At 48.3% G+C, this 17,443-nt stretch overlaps 1 protein-coding gene across 3 annotated transcripts in view; it reads left to right on the top strand.

Annotated features, from left to right (window-relative positions):
- Positions 1-15,759, top strand: part of OVOL2 (ovo like zinc finger 2) — a 34,641-nt gene extending 18,882 nt beyond the window's left edge. For all 3 annotated transcript variants that reach the window (XM_016937499.3, XM_063803153.1, XM_009436858.4), the window contains one exon: positions 15,070-15,759. In XM_016937499.3, the coding sequence (XP_016792988.1) occupies positions 15,070-15,386 (317 nt within the window). In that variant the 3' untranslated portion in view covers positions 15,387-15,759. The remainder of the gene's footprint in view (positions 1-15,069) is intronic.
- Positions 15,760-17,443: the final 1,684 nt, after the last annotated feature.

Below are 17,443 nucleotides of genomic sequence, written 5' to 3'. Positions count from 1 at the left end.
GTCCTATCCCATCACATCCTATCACAGCCCACCTCAGATCAGCCCATCTCACTCCAACCCATTTCAGCTCATCCTATCCCATCCCATCTTAACCCATTCAACCCTATCCAGGTTACCACCCACCCTCCCAACAGACTTATAGAATTTACTATCTGCAGGCTGGGTGCAGTGGCTCCTGCTCGTAATCCTTGCACTTAAGGAGCCCGAGGTGGGAGGATTGCTTGAGGCCAAGAGTTGGAGACCAGCCTGGGCAACATCGAAAGACTGTCTCCCCAAGAAAATTTAAAAATTAGCCAGGCGTGGTGGTGCATGCCTATAGTCCTAGCTACTTGGGAGACTGAGGCTGGAGGATCGCTTGAACATAGGAGTTTGAGGCTGCAGTGAGCTATGATTGTGCCACTGCACTCCAGCCTGGACAAGAGAGCAAGACCCAGTCTCAAGGGGAAAAAAAAAGGGTTTGCTATCTATAGTCCCCGAGCCCTTTCCATCGTTGGTATTTTGGTAGGGAAGGGAAGACACTTTTTCCTCCCTCCAGATGGGGCTCCCAGCTACTCAGCCCTCATACAGGTTCCTTCTTAGGCCTCTGCATCCTATTTTCTAGTTCATATCATGCGTGTTTGCTCTTAGAGGACTGGCCGTGAGCTGCCTCCCTGGTCTGGAAAGAGTTTCTGTCACCTTAGAGAGTGGCTGGAATCCTAACATAGTTCTTTTCTGTTTTCCTTTTTTAAAACTTTTTCTTTTCTTTCTTTCTTTCTTTCTTTCTTTCTTTCTTTCTTTTTTTTTTTTTTTTTTGAGACAGCCTCTTGCTCTCTCACCCAGGCTGGAGTGCAGCCACCAACTCCTGGGCTCAACTGATACTCCCACTTCAGCACCCCTAGTAGCTGGGACTATAGGTGCATGCCACCACTCCCAGCTAATTTTTTTTGTATTTTGTATTTTTTGTAGAGATGGGATTTCGTCATGTTGCCCAGGCTGGTCTCAAACTCCTGGGCTCAAGCCATCCACCCGCCTTGGCCTCCCAAAATGCTGGAATTACAGGCATAAGCCACCACACCCAGCCAAAAATTTTTTCTAAAGAGACTTTTCATTTTAGTGTAACATACATCTAGAAAAGTGCACAGATCCTAAGTGCCGACCTCAGCGAATTTAGGAAGTTTTACAGTGAACACACTCATGCGACTAGCAGTCAGACCAAGAAACAGAATATTTCCAGCCACTAGAAGTCACTACCCCTCCCAGTCTGCCTTTTTCTCTCCAAGGAAAACCACTGTTGCAAATTCTAACAGCTTAAGTTACTGTTGCCTGTTTTTGAGCTTGATGTAAATGGAATCCCATAGTGTGCTCTTTGGGTCTGGTTATATGGCTGCTTTTCCTAGCACCAGTGAATCAATAAAAGTTTGACCTCTGTGAGTCTAAGCTGGCCATTGGGTGGGGGTGAGGAGAATGCTTAGGGAGAGGTGGAGGATCCATAGGGCAGTAGGGGGTCTTATAAGAGGCCTAGGGGAGGTCTCGAGGTTGTCAAGGGACGCATCCAGCAGCAGCAAAGCTGGGCTTTCCTCCTGACCCCAGTGGCAGGAAATCGGGACCACTCCTGAAGTCGCTGGCCATTGGTGGCCCTGGAGGGTGTCTCAGCCCCTCCTTGAGGGTGTCTCAAGGACATCATCTCTGAGGATGTCCTTGAGGGCATTCCCTGCCTGGATGGACTCTGTGGTCACTCCCCCACCCTGGCTTCTAGGACACAACGCAGGGGGCCCAGGAAGCATGGCTGGCTGTTGGTACCTTCAGCTGGAGTAAACACTGAGCTGATGGCGTTGCCTCCCCTGTGATTGAGTTAATTCTCCATTGCTGGAGACTAAGGGAAATATTAGGGACTGACAGCTTCTCAGAGAAGAGTTTACAAGTTGAGGCGGTCACATAGTAGTTAAGAACTCCTGATCTGAGTTAGCTGACTGTGAGACTTGTTCTAAATTATTCGTCTTTCACCTTAATTTTTCCATCTCTAGAATGGGTGTGATCATTTTAATACTTGCCACTTAAAGTGATGGTTGTGAGGTTTTGGGGCCAGAATTACATAAAAGTGCTTCTTATATTGTAAGTGCATAGTAAATATTAGCTATTATTAGTAGTAAAATTGCAACAGTTGGCAGAGGCTTCCTGAGGACCTGATGTGTAACAGGCCCTAGGATTCACCTCTGTGCTCATGGAGCTCTCAGCCAACATAGGGAGGAATAACTCAGACATCTGACTGTGAGACAAGTGAAACAGCCGATATGCCAGACAGAAGAAAAAGTGGCACATGCCAAAGGGAAGTCCTGGGAGGTGCCTTGTTTCTAACTGCATGTCAGGGAGGCTTCTTAGAAAAGGTAGTCTCTCAGCTGGGCGTTGAAGGATGAGCAAGCTTTCTACAGCAGGACAGAAGGAGGAAGAGCGTTGCTGATGAGGAGTGTCTTAGTTTGGGTTGCCCGAGAAGCAGACGCTGACACAAGGATTTGGATGTGAGCAATGTATTTGGGAGGTGATCCCAGAAAACACAGTAGAGGAGGGAGGGGAGGTCAGGAGGGAAGACAGCCAATTAGAGCTCAATAATAATGAGTGGGTTATCACTATGGGCAACGGAGGCTCAATCCCGCTGGAGATCTTCTGAAGAACCATATAGAATGCACCCCAGGTTGCTCAATCAACCCCCATCCCTCTTTGGGTTCCATCCTGGACCTCCTGACTCCTGGGCAGTTCTCCCTACCCACTGCCCACCCCAGCCCTTTGCAGGCCTGGAGAGCATCCTTAGGCAGAGAGATGCAGGAACCATCTGAGATGCCTGGCGATCTGCTAAGGGGATATGAGTGGGGCATCCGCCCTGGGAGGCAGAAGATTTAGCAAGTGAGGAGGGTGGCTCGGCAGAGACTGGGAGACCCTTCAGAGAATAACACAGCTCCTGCAGGCAGAAGTAAGCCACACACAGTCACTCTCCTTCATGCCAGGCCTCCAGCCTTTATCCTGTCATCTCAAATTACCCAAAGCAGTCAGTGCTGTTGTTCTCCACCTTTTGCAGAGGAGGAAACCAGGCTCAGGGAGCTCACACAACCCATCAGTGGTGGAGCTGGGAACCAGAACTGGCTGGCCCTGAAGTTCATGGTCTTTTATCCTCTGTAGGGTCTCCTTCTCTGCCCTCTTTGCCTCCCAGTGCCTTCCTCAGCATTCCCCCTGAGGCAGGGGCCTCACCAGCCTGCCCTGTTGCAGTTTCTAGAAGCCTGCTTGCTTCTAGAGGAAGGTGAGATAAAGGGAAACTCAGACCTATTAGTAGCACAAACTGCACACTTCAGCTTGGGGTTTAGTAGGTTGTAGAGGAGCCTGTGAGCGTGTGAGTTCAGTGGTGCCAAGATGTCCTCTGCCCACAGAGGAAGCAAGAAAGGGGGTGCCTGTACCCCCTCGGACTCCCAACCTGATGTTCTCAGATTTTCTCCATCTCCTACTCTTCTAGTGACTCCTGTGGGGGTGCTGAAAATCACGTAAGTTAGTGAATGAAAATACCTTCCACCTGACGTTTTCCCAAAGGGCTTCGCAGTTATCGCCTTAGGGGAAAGGCTAGGGCTTAGGAGGCAGCTAGGAGTGAAAAACCTAGAGGTGCGCTGGCTGGTCCGGCGGCCGCTGGCTGTGTGTGGCTCCCGAGTCTCAGAGGAGGGGCTGGTCCAGATTGAGATGTGTTGTACAGGCAAAAGAGACACTAAGTTTCAAGTTGTAATGCAAAAAAAGAAGGTGTAAAAATCTCAATTTTTTTGTTTTTTTCTTTTTTGAGATGGAGTTTTGCTCTTGTCGCCGAGGCTGAAGTGCAATGGCTTGATCTTGGCTCACTGCAACCTCTGCCTCCCGGGTTCAAGTGATTCTCCTGCCTCAGCCTCCTGAGTAGCTGGGATTACAGGGATGCGCCACCATGCCTGGCTAACTTTGTATTTTTAGTAGAGATGGAGTTTCTCCATGTCGGTCAGGCTGGTTTCGAACTCCTGACCTCAGGTGATCTGCCCGCCTCGGCCTCCCAAAGTGCTGGGATTACAGACATGAGGCACTGCACTTGGCCAAAAATCTCAATGTTTAATATGGATTTTACATTGAAATGGTAGTATTTTGGGCATAATGAGTTAAACAAAATATAGCATTAAAATTCATTTCACCTGTTTCTTCCTACCTGTTTGAGGCTTCTACAAAACGTTAACTTATAAAGCAGCTTGCATTTTAATTTCTATTGGATGGCACTAAGATAACCGTTAAAAATTTTAATCATCATTTTGACACTTAAAGGGATGAACAAATGGAACTATGGAAATGTTTTAGACCTATTTACCCCATCCTGACCTATTTTCTGATGAAGGTGTGTCTCCATGTAATAAAAGACCAGAAAGAGCAGCCGGGGGCTTCCTGACACATCAGCTGGTGGCAAGCTCAGAGGAACGGGCTTGCCGAGCCATCTCTTTAGCTCTGTCCAAAAGAGACAGTTGGTACAAAGTGCAAAAATGTGGGTTTCTCAGATGATGTTTTAGTTCATGTGAACAAACTTCACCAGCTCCAAAAGACCTTACTGGAATTCAGTGGGAATTTGGTCTTACCTTTGTTGTTTGCTTGTTTGTTTTGTTTTAGATGGAGTCTTGCTCTGTTGCCCAGGCTGGAGTACAGTGGCTCCCATCTTGGCTCACTGCAGCCTCTGCCTCCTGGGTTCCAGCAATTCTCTTGCCTCAGCCTCCCAGGTAGCTATAGCTGGGATTATAGGCACATGCCACCACGCCTGGCTAATTTTTGTATTTTTAGTAGAGATGGGGTTTCACTATGTTGGCCAGACTGGTCTCGACTTCCTGACCTCAGATGATCAGCCTGCCTTACCCTTCCAAAGTTCCAGGATTACAGGCGTGAGCCACTGCACCCGCCTGGCCTGGTCTTGCCTTTGATTGAGCTGTGAGTGTTGTATTTTTGCTATTGGTTCTTATAAGTAAATGTTGTATTTAGGCCAGAAACAAAGATATAGACACTTAACATAAATACGACAGATAGTTAAATGAGGGGTATGTTTGTTTGCAGTCCAATTAGACCAGGCCATGGCCTGGACCCAGGACCCAGGACCCAGGGCCCAGGACCCTTTGTTGGAGAATTGTAGCTATAATATTGATGAGGTGGGCAAAGACAGTGAGCTAGAGAATCAGGGTTAATCTGCACCACCCCCGACTCCCCCATCTCTTCCAATCCCCTGCAACTACTGAGCAAACAGGATATCTAAGGAAAGACTCAAAACACAAAGAAATATCTTGGAAAAGATCCAGGGAAACTTGAACCTGAAGATGTCTTACATTAATATCCAAGTAGACGAAAGAAAAGATTAGGACTTCTTTTTTGGCTGTGAGTTCACCCAAGAAAGGTAAATCGGAGGGGTGTGTGTGTGTGAGAGAGAGAGAGAGAGAGAGAAAGAGGGGAAGGGAGTGTTAGCTAAATGGTGTCCTACTGAAGACTGGAAGAGAGAAACTGACCTGTGCAGAAAAACTCTGTAATATTTTGTGAAAACAAGTGGCTATTTTCAATCCAAATTATCTTAGGTGGGGTTTGGAAGCGGCTTCCCATCAAATGGTTTATTGAGGGAGGGCTGTCAAGAGGAGCCTGTGAGGGCAGAGGATGAGCATGGGTTTTGCTGTTAGCTGGAGTGCAGCCTCGACCTCATCCCAGGGGGGATCAGGAGTGTGAATGGACTCCAGGATGGATCTGCTACAGGCAAGGTGGGGGCAGGGACTTTTTTACCCCCATTTCAGTCTGATGTTGGCTGAGGGCTGTGTCTGCCCTGGGCGAGGTCAGGGAGCATCTGGAAGGTCACTTGCCCAGTGCTGATTCCTTAAAGAAGGGGACAGCCAGAAGCCACACGACAGCTGGGGACATGCACTGACCCAGAAAAGCGGTCTGGATGGGAAGCCAGCAGCAGCCACTATATAATTGAGGGAGTTGCTGTACTTCAGTGAAGTTGACAGGATCACTGAGGCCAACATGGGAAATTCTGCCTGCTGACCAGCTCAAAATAGAGAGAGGGGACATGAGCTTCCAGGAAATGAATGTGTATTCAGTTCATAGCCTGTGAAAAACATGGGCCTTTATATTTATAGGATATATATAGTATTTATAGGATATTCTTTTGGATTTATTTAAGTGTTTTAGGTTGAACAGGCTAGGATGCTTCCTAAGAATGGTTCTCTGTTGAAGTAAATGATTTGGTTTGGGAGGAGAGGGAGGAGATCTGTATTTTAGAGGAAAAAATAATAACCAGCCCTTGCAAGCACAAGACTCTGCACTGAGTGTCCACACCCTCCCTACTCAAAGGGTGGTCAGTGGACTGGCAGTGCCAGAGTCCCCAGGAGCGAGCATGCAGGAAATGCAGACTATTGCTTCGGAAGTGCCCGATGTGCCAGGCCCATCATTTAAGTCCCGCGTTTATGGAAAGTGTTTTATTTTGCTCATTTGTAAAATGACTAAGTATTCTGTAAAAGATTTCAGACAATATAAAAAGCTGCAGAGAAGACAGCGTAAAGGGCCATAAACAGGTGAGAAGGGCACACACATCCGTGGGGCTCCCAGCTAAGGCTTTGCAGGGAGCCACGTGGCCCAGGGAGGTCATAAACCCGTGCTGGTTATAACTTAACAACGCTGGCTGGAATAAAGGAGGCAGTTCAGGGCTCATGCCATTCCTGGGGAAGCTGCTGAGTTCCACAGGGTGAAGCCGAGGAATTCCAATTCTGAGGTCAGGGAGGTGGGGAGGGGGCACCGGCCCCACCCTCTAGGGCGCCTCCTGTCCTTATCTTCCATCGGGGCCTACATTCAGAGGGAGGAGAAGGCACACAAATCCCATCTTGATTAAAGAAGAGTAAACAATGGTGTCTTTGTTTGGAGCCCAAAGGGAAGAATTGACTAGATTGGGAAAAATGCAGATTGGGAGATGTTTGGAGTGGGGCAAACGGAGAAGAAAGAGTCAAGTCACCTCCACCCCTAGTGGCCTGAATGCTGTCATGCGGAATTGCCTGGTCCAGTTAACAAACCCTCGCTTCATTGTTTTATTTTTAATTTGTATTTTATCTTAATTTACTTTTTAGCTAAAAAGGTAATATGTTCATTAGGAGATAAAAGGAAAGAAAAAAATGTAAACTCCCTTCACATGCCAAGCCCCAGTTCCACCATTTAATTTTTTTCCCAAAAGTTTTTAATGTATATTGCTTTTTCACATAATATATATCTTGGAGCCAGGCGCGGTGGCTCACACCTGTAATCCCCGCACTTTGGGAGGCCGAGGCAGGCTGATCACTTGAGGTCAGGAGTTTGAGACCGGCCTGGCCAGCATGGTGAAACCCTGTCTCTACTAAAAACACAAAACTTAGCTGGGCATGGTGGCTGGCGCCTGTAATCCCAGCTACTCAGGAGGCTGAGGTAGGAGAATCGCTTGAACTCGAGAGGCAGAGGCTGCAGTGAGCTGAGATGGTGCCACTGCACCCCAGCCTGGGCAACAGAGTGAGACTCCATCTCAAAATAATAATAATAATAATAATAATAATAATAAAAGAAATCATGACAAAATTTCCAATATCGAGGGACTGTGCTTTTCCTATTCCTCAATTGATGACATTTGCTTCCATTTGCAGATTTCCTTCCTTCCTCCCTCCCTTCCTTCTTTTTTCTTTTCTTTTCTTTCCTTTCTTTCTTTCTCTCTTTCTCTCTCTCTCTCTTTCCTTCCCTTTCCTTTCCTTTCTTTCTTTCTCTTTCTTTCTCTCTCTCTCTCTTCTTTCCTTCCCTTCTTCTTCCCTTCCTTCCTGTCTTCTTTCCTTCCTTCTTTCCTTTCTTTCATTTCAGGCAATCCTACCATGAGTATATCTTGTATATCCTTCGCCTCCCTGTGTGAGTCTTCCTGTAGGATAATTTCCCTGATGTGAAATTGCTGGGCCAAAGGGTAGATACACTGTGATTTTTTTTTATGGCCATTGCCAAATTGCCTTCCGGGGAGGCTGCCGTAAATGTCCACTCCCACAAGCATGCCTGTAAAAATCTTCTCGCTGAAGTTCACCTTCGGCTAAAGTTCAGTAAAGGAGCAGTTGAGCTATAGCAAGGAAAGCAACTAGAAAGTTCCAAAGTGAAGAATTTTCCTTGAGGATGCATGGCACGAAGCTTGATTTGCTATTAGGGGTAAAAAAATGGAAAACAACAAACCCTTTTTGATAACCCAATAAACAATATTTTTTGGACTAGGTAGGACAGGCTGATGGTACAAAATTCAAAAGGGCAGACGGCGAAAGCAGTCCCCCCTCTCCTCCACCAGCCACATTTTAAAAAATTATCCTTTCCTTTTGTTGTGAAATAAGTAACATACAAAAGTATACATATAGGTACAGTTTAAAGACAAATCTGCGAAATACTCATGTGCCCAGCAGCCAGCTTATGTTTTTGTTTTGTTTTTTTTCTGAGATAGAGTCTCACTCTGTTACCCAGGTTGGAGTGCAGTGGCGCCATCTCAGCTCACTGCAACCTCTGCCTCCTGGATTCCAGCGATTCTCCTGCCCTGGCCTCCCGAGTAGCTGGGATTACAGGCACTCGCCACCATGCCCGGCTAAATTTTTTTGTATTTTTTAGTAGAGGTGGGGTTTCACCATATTGGCCAGGCTGGTCAGCAGCCAGCTTATGAATGAGGCTTATCTGCATTATGTTGAGCTGTATCCCATTGAGAACTTAGTCTATCTCGGCTAATCCTCACAGCAGCCATGCAAGAGCTATGACACCCCTGTGACAGGTGAGGAAACGGCCTTTCGGGCTGGAGCAGCCGCCCCCGTTTCAGTTAATGAGCAGCAGATCCGCAGCCTGGCTCTTCAGTGGCCTTGGACTCACAGTCGTGTGGGTGTCAGTAGGTTAATGACGTCTAGTGCATGGGTGGTGCTCTTCAGTTCCCATGTCCTGCTTTAGACACAGGCACGGTTGGCCTTTGCGTGAGAGCACCAAGATGGGTGAGCCTCAGTGGTGGGAGGGGCCTTGGCATCAGTCCCTCTTGCCCAGGGCTCCTCTCTGGCCACCTACGTCCCCCTGAATGTGTGGGTGATGGGGGTGCTCTGGGAGGGAGGTGCTTGTTCCCAAGCCTAGAAAGGGTCACCAAGGGGCTGCCGCATGGCAGTGCCTGCACCAGTGAATGCGGGGTGAATGGTGGCGTTTACACTAGAAAATGGGGAAGCAGAAGTGCTGGGGCACAGAGCAGTGCATTTGGCAGAAGTCAGAAGTGCCATAACTGGAGCTTTCTGGGCCTATGTCTCCTTTCCATCTCCGTCTGCGAGTCACTCCTCTTCCAAGCCAGGCTCTAATTCTACCCCCTCCCTGGAAAAAAAGCCCCCACTGCCATCATCTCTGTTGTTTGCATGATGCAGGGCTTTGGAATCTTCTAGCCTTTGCTATCCAGGCCTTGCTGGGTACTCTGCTCATAGAAGATGCTCAGAGGCTGTGTTGACTGAAGAGAGGAAGGAGATGTGGCCCTGTGCACATGGGGCTGAGTGGTGGCCTGGCTGGCCTCTCCTCGGGGGCAGATCACCTTTGAGGATGGGAACCTCCAGGAGTTTGTTGCATCCAGGTTAAAGCCTGATGTAAGTGTGCCAGCTTCCCCATATTTTTAGTTTGGATGTTTTAAAACAGTAGTCGGTTATTTCTACTAACTAGTGAAAGGAGCAACTAATCTCTGGGTGGATTTCTGCTCTGATGAGCTGAAGGTTGGAAATCGGGTTTGCCGCTTGATCTACTGGGTAGTGGGAGCCAGCTGCTCGCTGCTGCATGGGCCCAGAAAGCTGGGAAAACACAAAGTCTGCATTACAGTGCAAACATGAAAGCTAGAGCGGGCGCATTCCTTAGGAGAGGAGTCTGTAGTCCTTGCCTATGTGGAAAACTAGTCCCAAAGATGTGGCCTTTCTTTCCTGGAACCAACAGAGTTCATCCATTCATTCGATTGTTTGATTTTTAAAATATTGCCTTAAAACTTTCTTAACCTTGATTGGTGAGGGTTTGTTTGTTTGTTTTTTGTTTTTCTGAGACAGGGTCTCACTCTGGCCCAGGCTGGAGTGCAGTGGTGCGATCATGGCTCACTGTAGCCTTGAATTCCTGGGTTCCAGTGATCTCTCCCACCTTAGCCTCCTGAGTAGCTGGGACCACAGGGGCATGCCACCATGCCCAGCTAATTTTTTACTTTTTTGTAAAGACAGGGATCTCCCCATGTTCGCCAGGCTAGTCTCGAACTCCTGGACTCAAGAGATCCTCCTGCCTTGGCCTCCCAAAGTGCTGGGATTACAGGTGTGAGCCATGCACCCATCCTGGAATAGTTTTAAGAGAAAAGGTGGGAGATTCATTGTCATTACACTGCCCAGAAGGAACCACAGTTAGTACGAAAATTATTATTATTAATACTGGCAGGTGGTTGGAGATGGGAAGTAGTACAGACAGGGACGCAATGGCAAGTGTAAGCCTTCACCACCCTCCAGACCGTCTCTCCAGAACCCCAGGTTTATGTTTCGGAAACATGTACATCCGTGCATATGCCAATGTGAATGTGCATTTATTTAGAACTCTCGTTTTCATACTTGGCTGCACACTAGAGCCTCCTGGGGAAGCTTTAACAAATTCTCCTGCTCAGGCAATACCTAGAGATGACATATATTTATTAATCTTAAAATACATATGTAGGCCGGGCGTGGTGGCTCATGCCTGTAATCCCAGCACTTTGGGAGGCCGAGGCAGGTGGATCTTCTGAGGTCAGGAGTTCAAGATCAGCCTGGTCAACATGGTGAAACCCGGTCTCTACTAAAAAAATACAAAAGTTAGCTGGACATTGTAGCAGGCACCTGTGCTCCCAGCTACTCGGGAGGCTGAGGCAGGATACTCGCTTGAACCCAGGAGGCAGAGGTTGCAGTGAGCCGAGATTGTGCCACTGCACTGCAGCCTGGGAGACAGAGTGAGACTCCTTCTCATAAAATAAAATAAAATGAAAATGTACATATATATAATTTGTAGAAAACGTGAAGGATCACAAGAAACTTGCGAGTTAGGACTAGGGAAGGAGAGGTGCATGGGGTGACAAAGGGATCTTTTCTGTTTTATTTTTTTAATTTACTGCTGTTTTTCACCATAAAACTGGGGGTATATTACTTTTAAATTTAAACAACTATTAATAGTAACCTTTTGTTATTTATTTTGTTTATTTATTTATGTATTTATTTGAGACAGGGTCTCGCTCTATTGCCCAGGCTGGAGTGCGGTGGCACTATCTCAGCTCACTGCAACCTCTGCCTGCTGGGTTCAAGCAATTTTCGTGCCTCATTCTCCCAGGTAGCTGAGATTACAGATGTGGGCCACCACACCAGGCTAATTTTTGTATTTTTACTAGAGACGGGGTTTCACTGTATTGGCCAGGCAGGTCTCGAACTCCCAACCTCAGGCGATCCACCCAGCCCGGCCTCCCAAAATGCTAGGATTACAAGCGTGAGCCACCGCACCCAGCCTATTTTTTATATTTTAATAAAAGGTAACTATTAGGGCCAGGCGCGGTGGTTCATGCCTGTAATCCCAGCACTTTGAGAGGCCAAGGCAGGTGGATCACCTGAGATCGGGAGTTTGACACCAGCCTGGCCAACACAGTGAAACCCCTTCTCTACAAAAACAGAAAAATTAGACGGCTGTGGTGGCGGGCACCTGTAGTCGCAGCTACTTGGGAGGCTGAGGCAGGAGAATTGCTTGAACTAGGGAAGCGGAGGTTGCAGTGAGCCAAGATTATGCCACTGCACTTCAGCCTGAGTGATAGAGCAAGACTCAGTCTCAAAAAAATAAAATAAAATATTAAAAATAAAACTACAGCTTCCTAGTCCCAGCCCCTGACCTAGTGCCTGGGGTCCCTGAGGCAGGCCCGGGAATCTGTACAGGGTCTGCGGGTTTCTCCAGGTGGCATCCCTCCTGTCTCTAGGCTCTAGGATGGTCTCGTGGCTGTGGCAGTGGCCTCTTCATGCTCCATGCACCCCCAGTACCATATTCACCCTCTCTCAGCTTCCATGCTTTTGTGACGTGTGTCTCCTTCACAGCCATAACCTCTCTTTGAGAGCCTAAGTTAGACCTTACAGCCGGGCGCAGTGGCTCACGCCTGTAATCCCAGTACTTTGGGAGGCCGAGATGGGAGGATCACGAGGTCGGGAGATCGAGACCATTCTGGCTAACACGGTGAAACCCCGTCTCTACTAAAAATACAAAATACTAGCCGGGCGTGGTGGCGAGCGCCTGTAGTCCCAGCTACTCAGGAGGCTGAGGCCGGAGAATGCCGTGAACCCAGGAGGCGGAGCTTGCAGTGAGCCGAGATAGTGCCACTGCATTCCAGCCTGGGCGACAGAGCGAGTCTCAGTCTCAAAAAAAAAAAAAAAAAAAAAAACTTACTATGGTGATTTCTTAATTTCATTTATTTATTTATTTACTTACTTATTTTTTTTTTTTTGGAGACGGAGTCTCACTCTGTTGCGCAGGCTAGAGTGCAGTGGCACAATCTCGACTCACTGCAACTTCTGCCTCCTGGGTTCAAGCAATTCTCCTGCCTCAGCCTCTCCAGTAGCTGGGATTACAGGCATGTGCCACGATGGCCAGCTAATTTTTGTATCTTTAGTAGAGACGGGGTTTCGCCATGTTGGCCAGGCTGGTCTCAAACTCCTGACCTCAGGTGATCCGCCCACGTCAGCCTCCCAAAGTGCTAGGATCACAGGTGTGAGTCACTGTGCAGCACCCAGCCAATTCGTTTCTTAAAGCCCAATAAAACTTGCTGATATGACCTACGGGAATTTCCTAGAATCTGTCATGTGAGATTCTGCTTAGTGTGCTTGCTTCTGTCACATATCAGTCTCAACCTTAAAAAAAAAAAATTCAACTTTGATTTTAGATTCAGGGGGTGCATGTGCAGGTTTGTTTATATGGGTACATTGCATGATGCTGAGATTTGAGGTCCAGATGATCCCGTCACCCAGGTAGTGCGCGTAGTACCCAATGGGGAGTTTGTCAGCCCTTGGCCCCTCCCTCTGTCCGCCCTCTGGTAGTCCCCAGTGTCTGTTGTTCCACCTTTAAGTCCCAACCTTCTTTTTGAGTGTGAGCCTCCTATTCAGCCACTGGCTCAAGGGGTGACCTTCGCCAGTGTAGGGTACTGAGCTGGGTGTGCTCTGCCCTGTCACTACCTTACCTGACCTCAGGCAAGACCACAACCAGAATCTTAAAGACCCTAATCTGTGGCTCTTGAAAGCCAAGTTGAACACTGGAATATCCAGCGACGTTTGTTAAAAATAGATTCCTGGGCCCGGCGCGGTGGCTCACGCCTGTAATCCCAGCACCTTGGGAGGCCGAGGCGGGCAGATCACAAGGTCAGGAGATCGAGACCATCCTGGCTAACATGGTGAAACCCCGTCTCTACTAAAGATACAAAAAATTAGCTGGGCGTGGTGGCGGGTGCCTGTAGTTCCAGGTACTCGGGAGGCTGAGGCAGGAGAATGGCGTGAACCTGAGAGGTGGAGCTTGCAGTGAGCTGAGATTGCGCCACTGCACTCCAACCTGGGTGACAGAGCCAGACTCCGTCTCAAAAAAAAAAAAAAAAAATAGATTCCTGATTCCTACCCCAGACCCACTGAGTTGGTCTTAGGAGAAGTGAGTTAAGATTTTCAAAAGCTCTCCAGGTGATTCTGAGGCTCTGGCAAGTATGTAAAATACTGTACTGTCCAAGCTCATCTAAATAGTCTGTTGCACACACACAGAGTCCATGTTTATATTCTTTATCTGACATTCTGCCATACACATCAGGGTGAGTACCAATCATGGAGGTAGGAGCGGCAGTGCTTTGATGAGGCTGAGCTCCCTGCTCTATATTGTACCTGTGATATCTCAGCTAGAAGGCAGGTCCAGTGTTAGCCCAGTTCTAATGCCAGCATGAGATCTTGTTTGGAAATGATTTTCATAACTGCCACAAATGCCTTAGTGTCCTGCCAGTGGCCTGGGCATCTGCCACTTCTGGGCACACCTGTCCAAGTGGCAACTGCCCACCCCTGCACCTCTGCCTGAGGGGTTTCCTGCTGGAGCCCAGTCTGTCTGCACAAGGCAGGCAGAAGTGCTGGGGATGGAGAATCAAAACCACCCAGGAGCAGCCGGCAGTCAGTGACTGACCTCAGCTCCTGGAGGGGTGGGATGACACCAAGGTGTGTGCCACACTGTCTCCTTGCGTTGCACAGAGGACTGGACCCTGATTGTCCACCGTGTAACTGGCTGGGTAGCTTCCCCTCTACTGGATCCTACCCCTCCCTGCCTCACATCTTCGTTGCCCTATAGGTTCTTCCCAGGATCACCTCTCAAATAAACTACTTGTACTGGAATCTTTGTCCCAGGCTCTGTTTCTGGGAAAACTCAAATTAAGTTTTTTTTAATGGAGTCTCACTCTGTTGCCCAGACTGGAGTGCAGTGGCTCGATCTCAGCTCGCTACAACCTCCACCTCCTGGGTTCCAGTGATTCTCCTTCCTCAGCCTCCCGAGTTGCTGGGACTATGGGTGCGCGCCACCTTGCCTGGCTAGTTTTTTGTATTTTCAGTAGAGACGGGGTTTCACCATGTTGGTCAGGCTGGTCTCGAACTCCTGACCTCAAGTCATCCGCCTGCCTCGGCCTCCCAAAGTGCTGGGATTACAGGCGTGAGCCACTGCACCTGGCCCGAATTAATTTTTTTTTAAAAGTTTACTTTGCTCACAATAATATGAAAACATTAAGGTATGTGAGTTGGAAGAATAAAAATCTTCCTCCCTAAAGCAGGTGGTGGTTTTGTTTGTTTGTTTGTTTGTTTTCTATGTTGGCATCTGTTTGTGTTAGGTTTGCTCAGGTGGATGCTATGATTTTTTGTAGACAGTTTTCTCTCCTGCTGTAACCATTGTCCTCATGCTGCCATGAATCCTTGGTCAGGATGACTTTTACTGGCTTCATAGTTGGGTGGTTCTGGCTTGGCCATGACCAACCGATGCTGTGTCTGTCCCTCATCCTTGCAGGCATTCGTCCCTACAAATGCAATGTCTGCAATAAAGCCTTCACCCAGCGCTGCTCTCTGGAGTCCCACCTGAAGAAAATCCACGGGGTGCAGCAGCAGTACGCCTATAAGCAACGGCGGGACAAGCTCTATGTCTGCGAGGATTGCGGCTACACGGGCCCCACCCAGGAGGACCTGTACCTGCACGTGAACAGTGCCCATCCGGGCAGCTCGTTTCTCAAAAAGACATCTAAAAAACTGGCAGCCCTTCTGCAGGGCAAGCTGACATCCACACACCAGGAGAATACCAGCCTGAGTGAGGAGGAGGAGAGGAAGTGAGGAGAAGGAAGGGGAGGACAGATGTTCACACTGCCACATATGTCTACGTGGATTTTTGGTTTTCAGCGTCCCCCACCCCACTGGCTGTTCTTAATTAGAAGTGACCAGTTCACCTCTGTGTCCTTTTGAAACATCAGCAGTAGGGTCCATTCCAAGATTGTCAGTTACCGTAGTGACGTCAGGCCCTGTAACCTGTGTCCTGTCTGGCACAGTTGCTCACATTCACCAAAGTTTATTTTCATGATCCTGATGGCCAAGAACACCGTGTGGGATTTTTTTTTCCCCCAAGGATTTTCACACACGGAAGGAGAGGTATTTCTTAGAGAGATCATCATTTTATGGTGCCTTGAAATAAAAATACTTCTACTTGAAATGCTGTTTAAGCAAGGCAAGTGAATTTTGTTATTCTGAAAGAGTTTACAGAAACTATTTTAATAAATGAAATGTTCTTGTGAAGCTTTTAAAAGCAAAATGGAACATTGACCTACAGCTCTCTGTTCAGGGCTTATTGTGTGATGTTTAACTTCAGGTTATTGAGGTGGGGAGGTTGATTACTTTATATTAGTTGTGTGGGTTTGAAGAAGCAGATCTTCCTCTCTTTTTTTGTTTTTGAGACAAGTTCTCACTCTGTCACCCAGGCTGGAGTACAGTGGCATGATCATGGCTCACTGCAACCTTGACCTCCCAGGCTCAGGTAATCTTCCCACTTCAGCCTCCCGAGTAGCTGGGACTATAGGTGTGTGCCACTATGCCCAGCTAATTTTTGTATTTTTTGTAGAGATGGGGTTTTGCTATGTTGTCCAGGCTGAGAAGCAAATCTTGAGTGTTGGGTGGAAGAACAAACGGCCAATTGGAAAAACCTGCACTGAGGGGCTGGCTCATGCAGGCTGGTGGGCAGAGATGCCTGGGGGGTAGCATGGCAGGGAACTCAACTCATGGATGTCTTTTTATGGGCCTGGTCTCTTTTTCTGCAGAGGTCTTGGCTTTCTGCAGTTAGGATGCGCTGGCCGAAGGCTCTTCTCCCTCCCTTGAATGGGCTCTGGGGCCAACCCTGGAGCATGAGAAATGCTGGCTCCTCACTTGCAGGTGGGATAACAGTGCCAGGAGTTCCCTCAGGGTGTGTGACAGCTGAGTGCAGTGACCTCTGCTACCTCCATCTCCTCACCTTGGAGGCCTGCGTCAGAGCCATGGGAGGTGAGACCCTGACTGCCTCGGGGGGTATTTGCCTCAGGCTGGGAGCTGTTGCCTGAATTGAGTAGGAAGTTCGTATCACCTACACCCTGATCACCTACACCCTGGTCAGCAACAGCCCATCACCTACACCCTGATCATCTACACCCCATCACCTACATCCTGATCACCTGCACCCTGGTTGCCAACATCCCATCACCTACACCTCAATCACCTTGACCCTGATCACCTACATCCCATCACCTACACCCCGATCACCTACACCCTGATCACCTACACCCTGGTCACCTACACCCCAATCACCAACACCCCATCACCTACACCTCTATCACCTTGACCCCAATCACCTACACCCCATTGCCTATACCCCAATCACCTATACCCCATCACCTACACCCTGATCACCTACACCCCAATCACCAACACCCCATCACCTACACCTCTATCACCTTGACCCTGATCACCTACACCCCATTGCCTACACCCCAATCACCTATACCCCATCACCTACACCTCAGTCATCTACACTCCATCACCTACACTCCATCACCTACACCTCATCACCTATACCCTGATCACCTACACCGCATCACGTATGCCTCATCACTTACACCCTGATCACCTACACCCCAATCACCAACACCCCATCACCTACACCTTGATCACCTTGACCCCCATCACCTATACCTCAATCATCTATACCCCATCACCTACACCCCGATCATCTATACCCCATCACCTACACCTCGATCATCTATACTCCAGTCATCTACACCCCATCACCTACATCCTGATCACCTATACCCTGATCACCTACACCCTATCACCTACACCCCATTGTCTTTTATTGCCCACTCCCTGTCCCC

This window comes from Pan troglodytes, chromosome 21 (assembly GCF_028858775.2).
Source record: "Pan troglodytes isolate AG18354 chromosome 21, NHGRI_mPanTro3-v2.0_pri, whole genome shotgun sequence".
NCBI classification, from domain to species: Eukaryota; Metazoa; Chordata; class Mammalia; order Primates; family Hominidae; genus Pan; species Pan troglodytes.
Note: the sequence above shows the minus strand (reverse complement) of the source record. Positions and strands in the feature narration are given on the sequence as shown.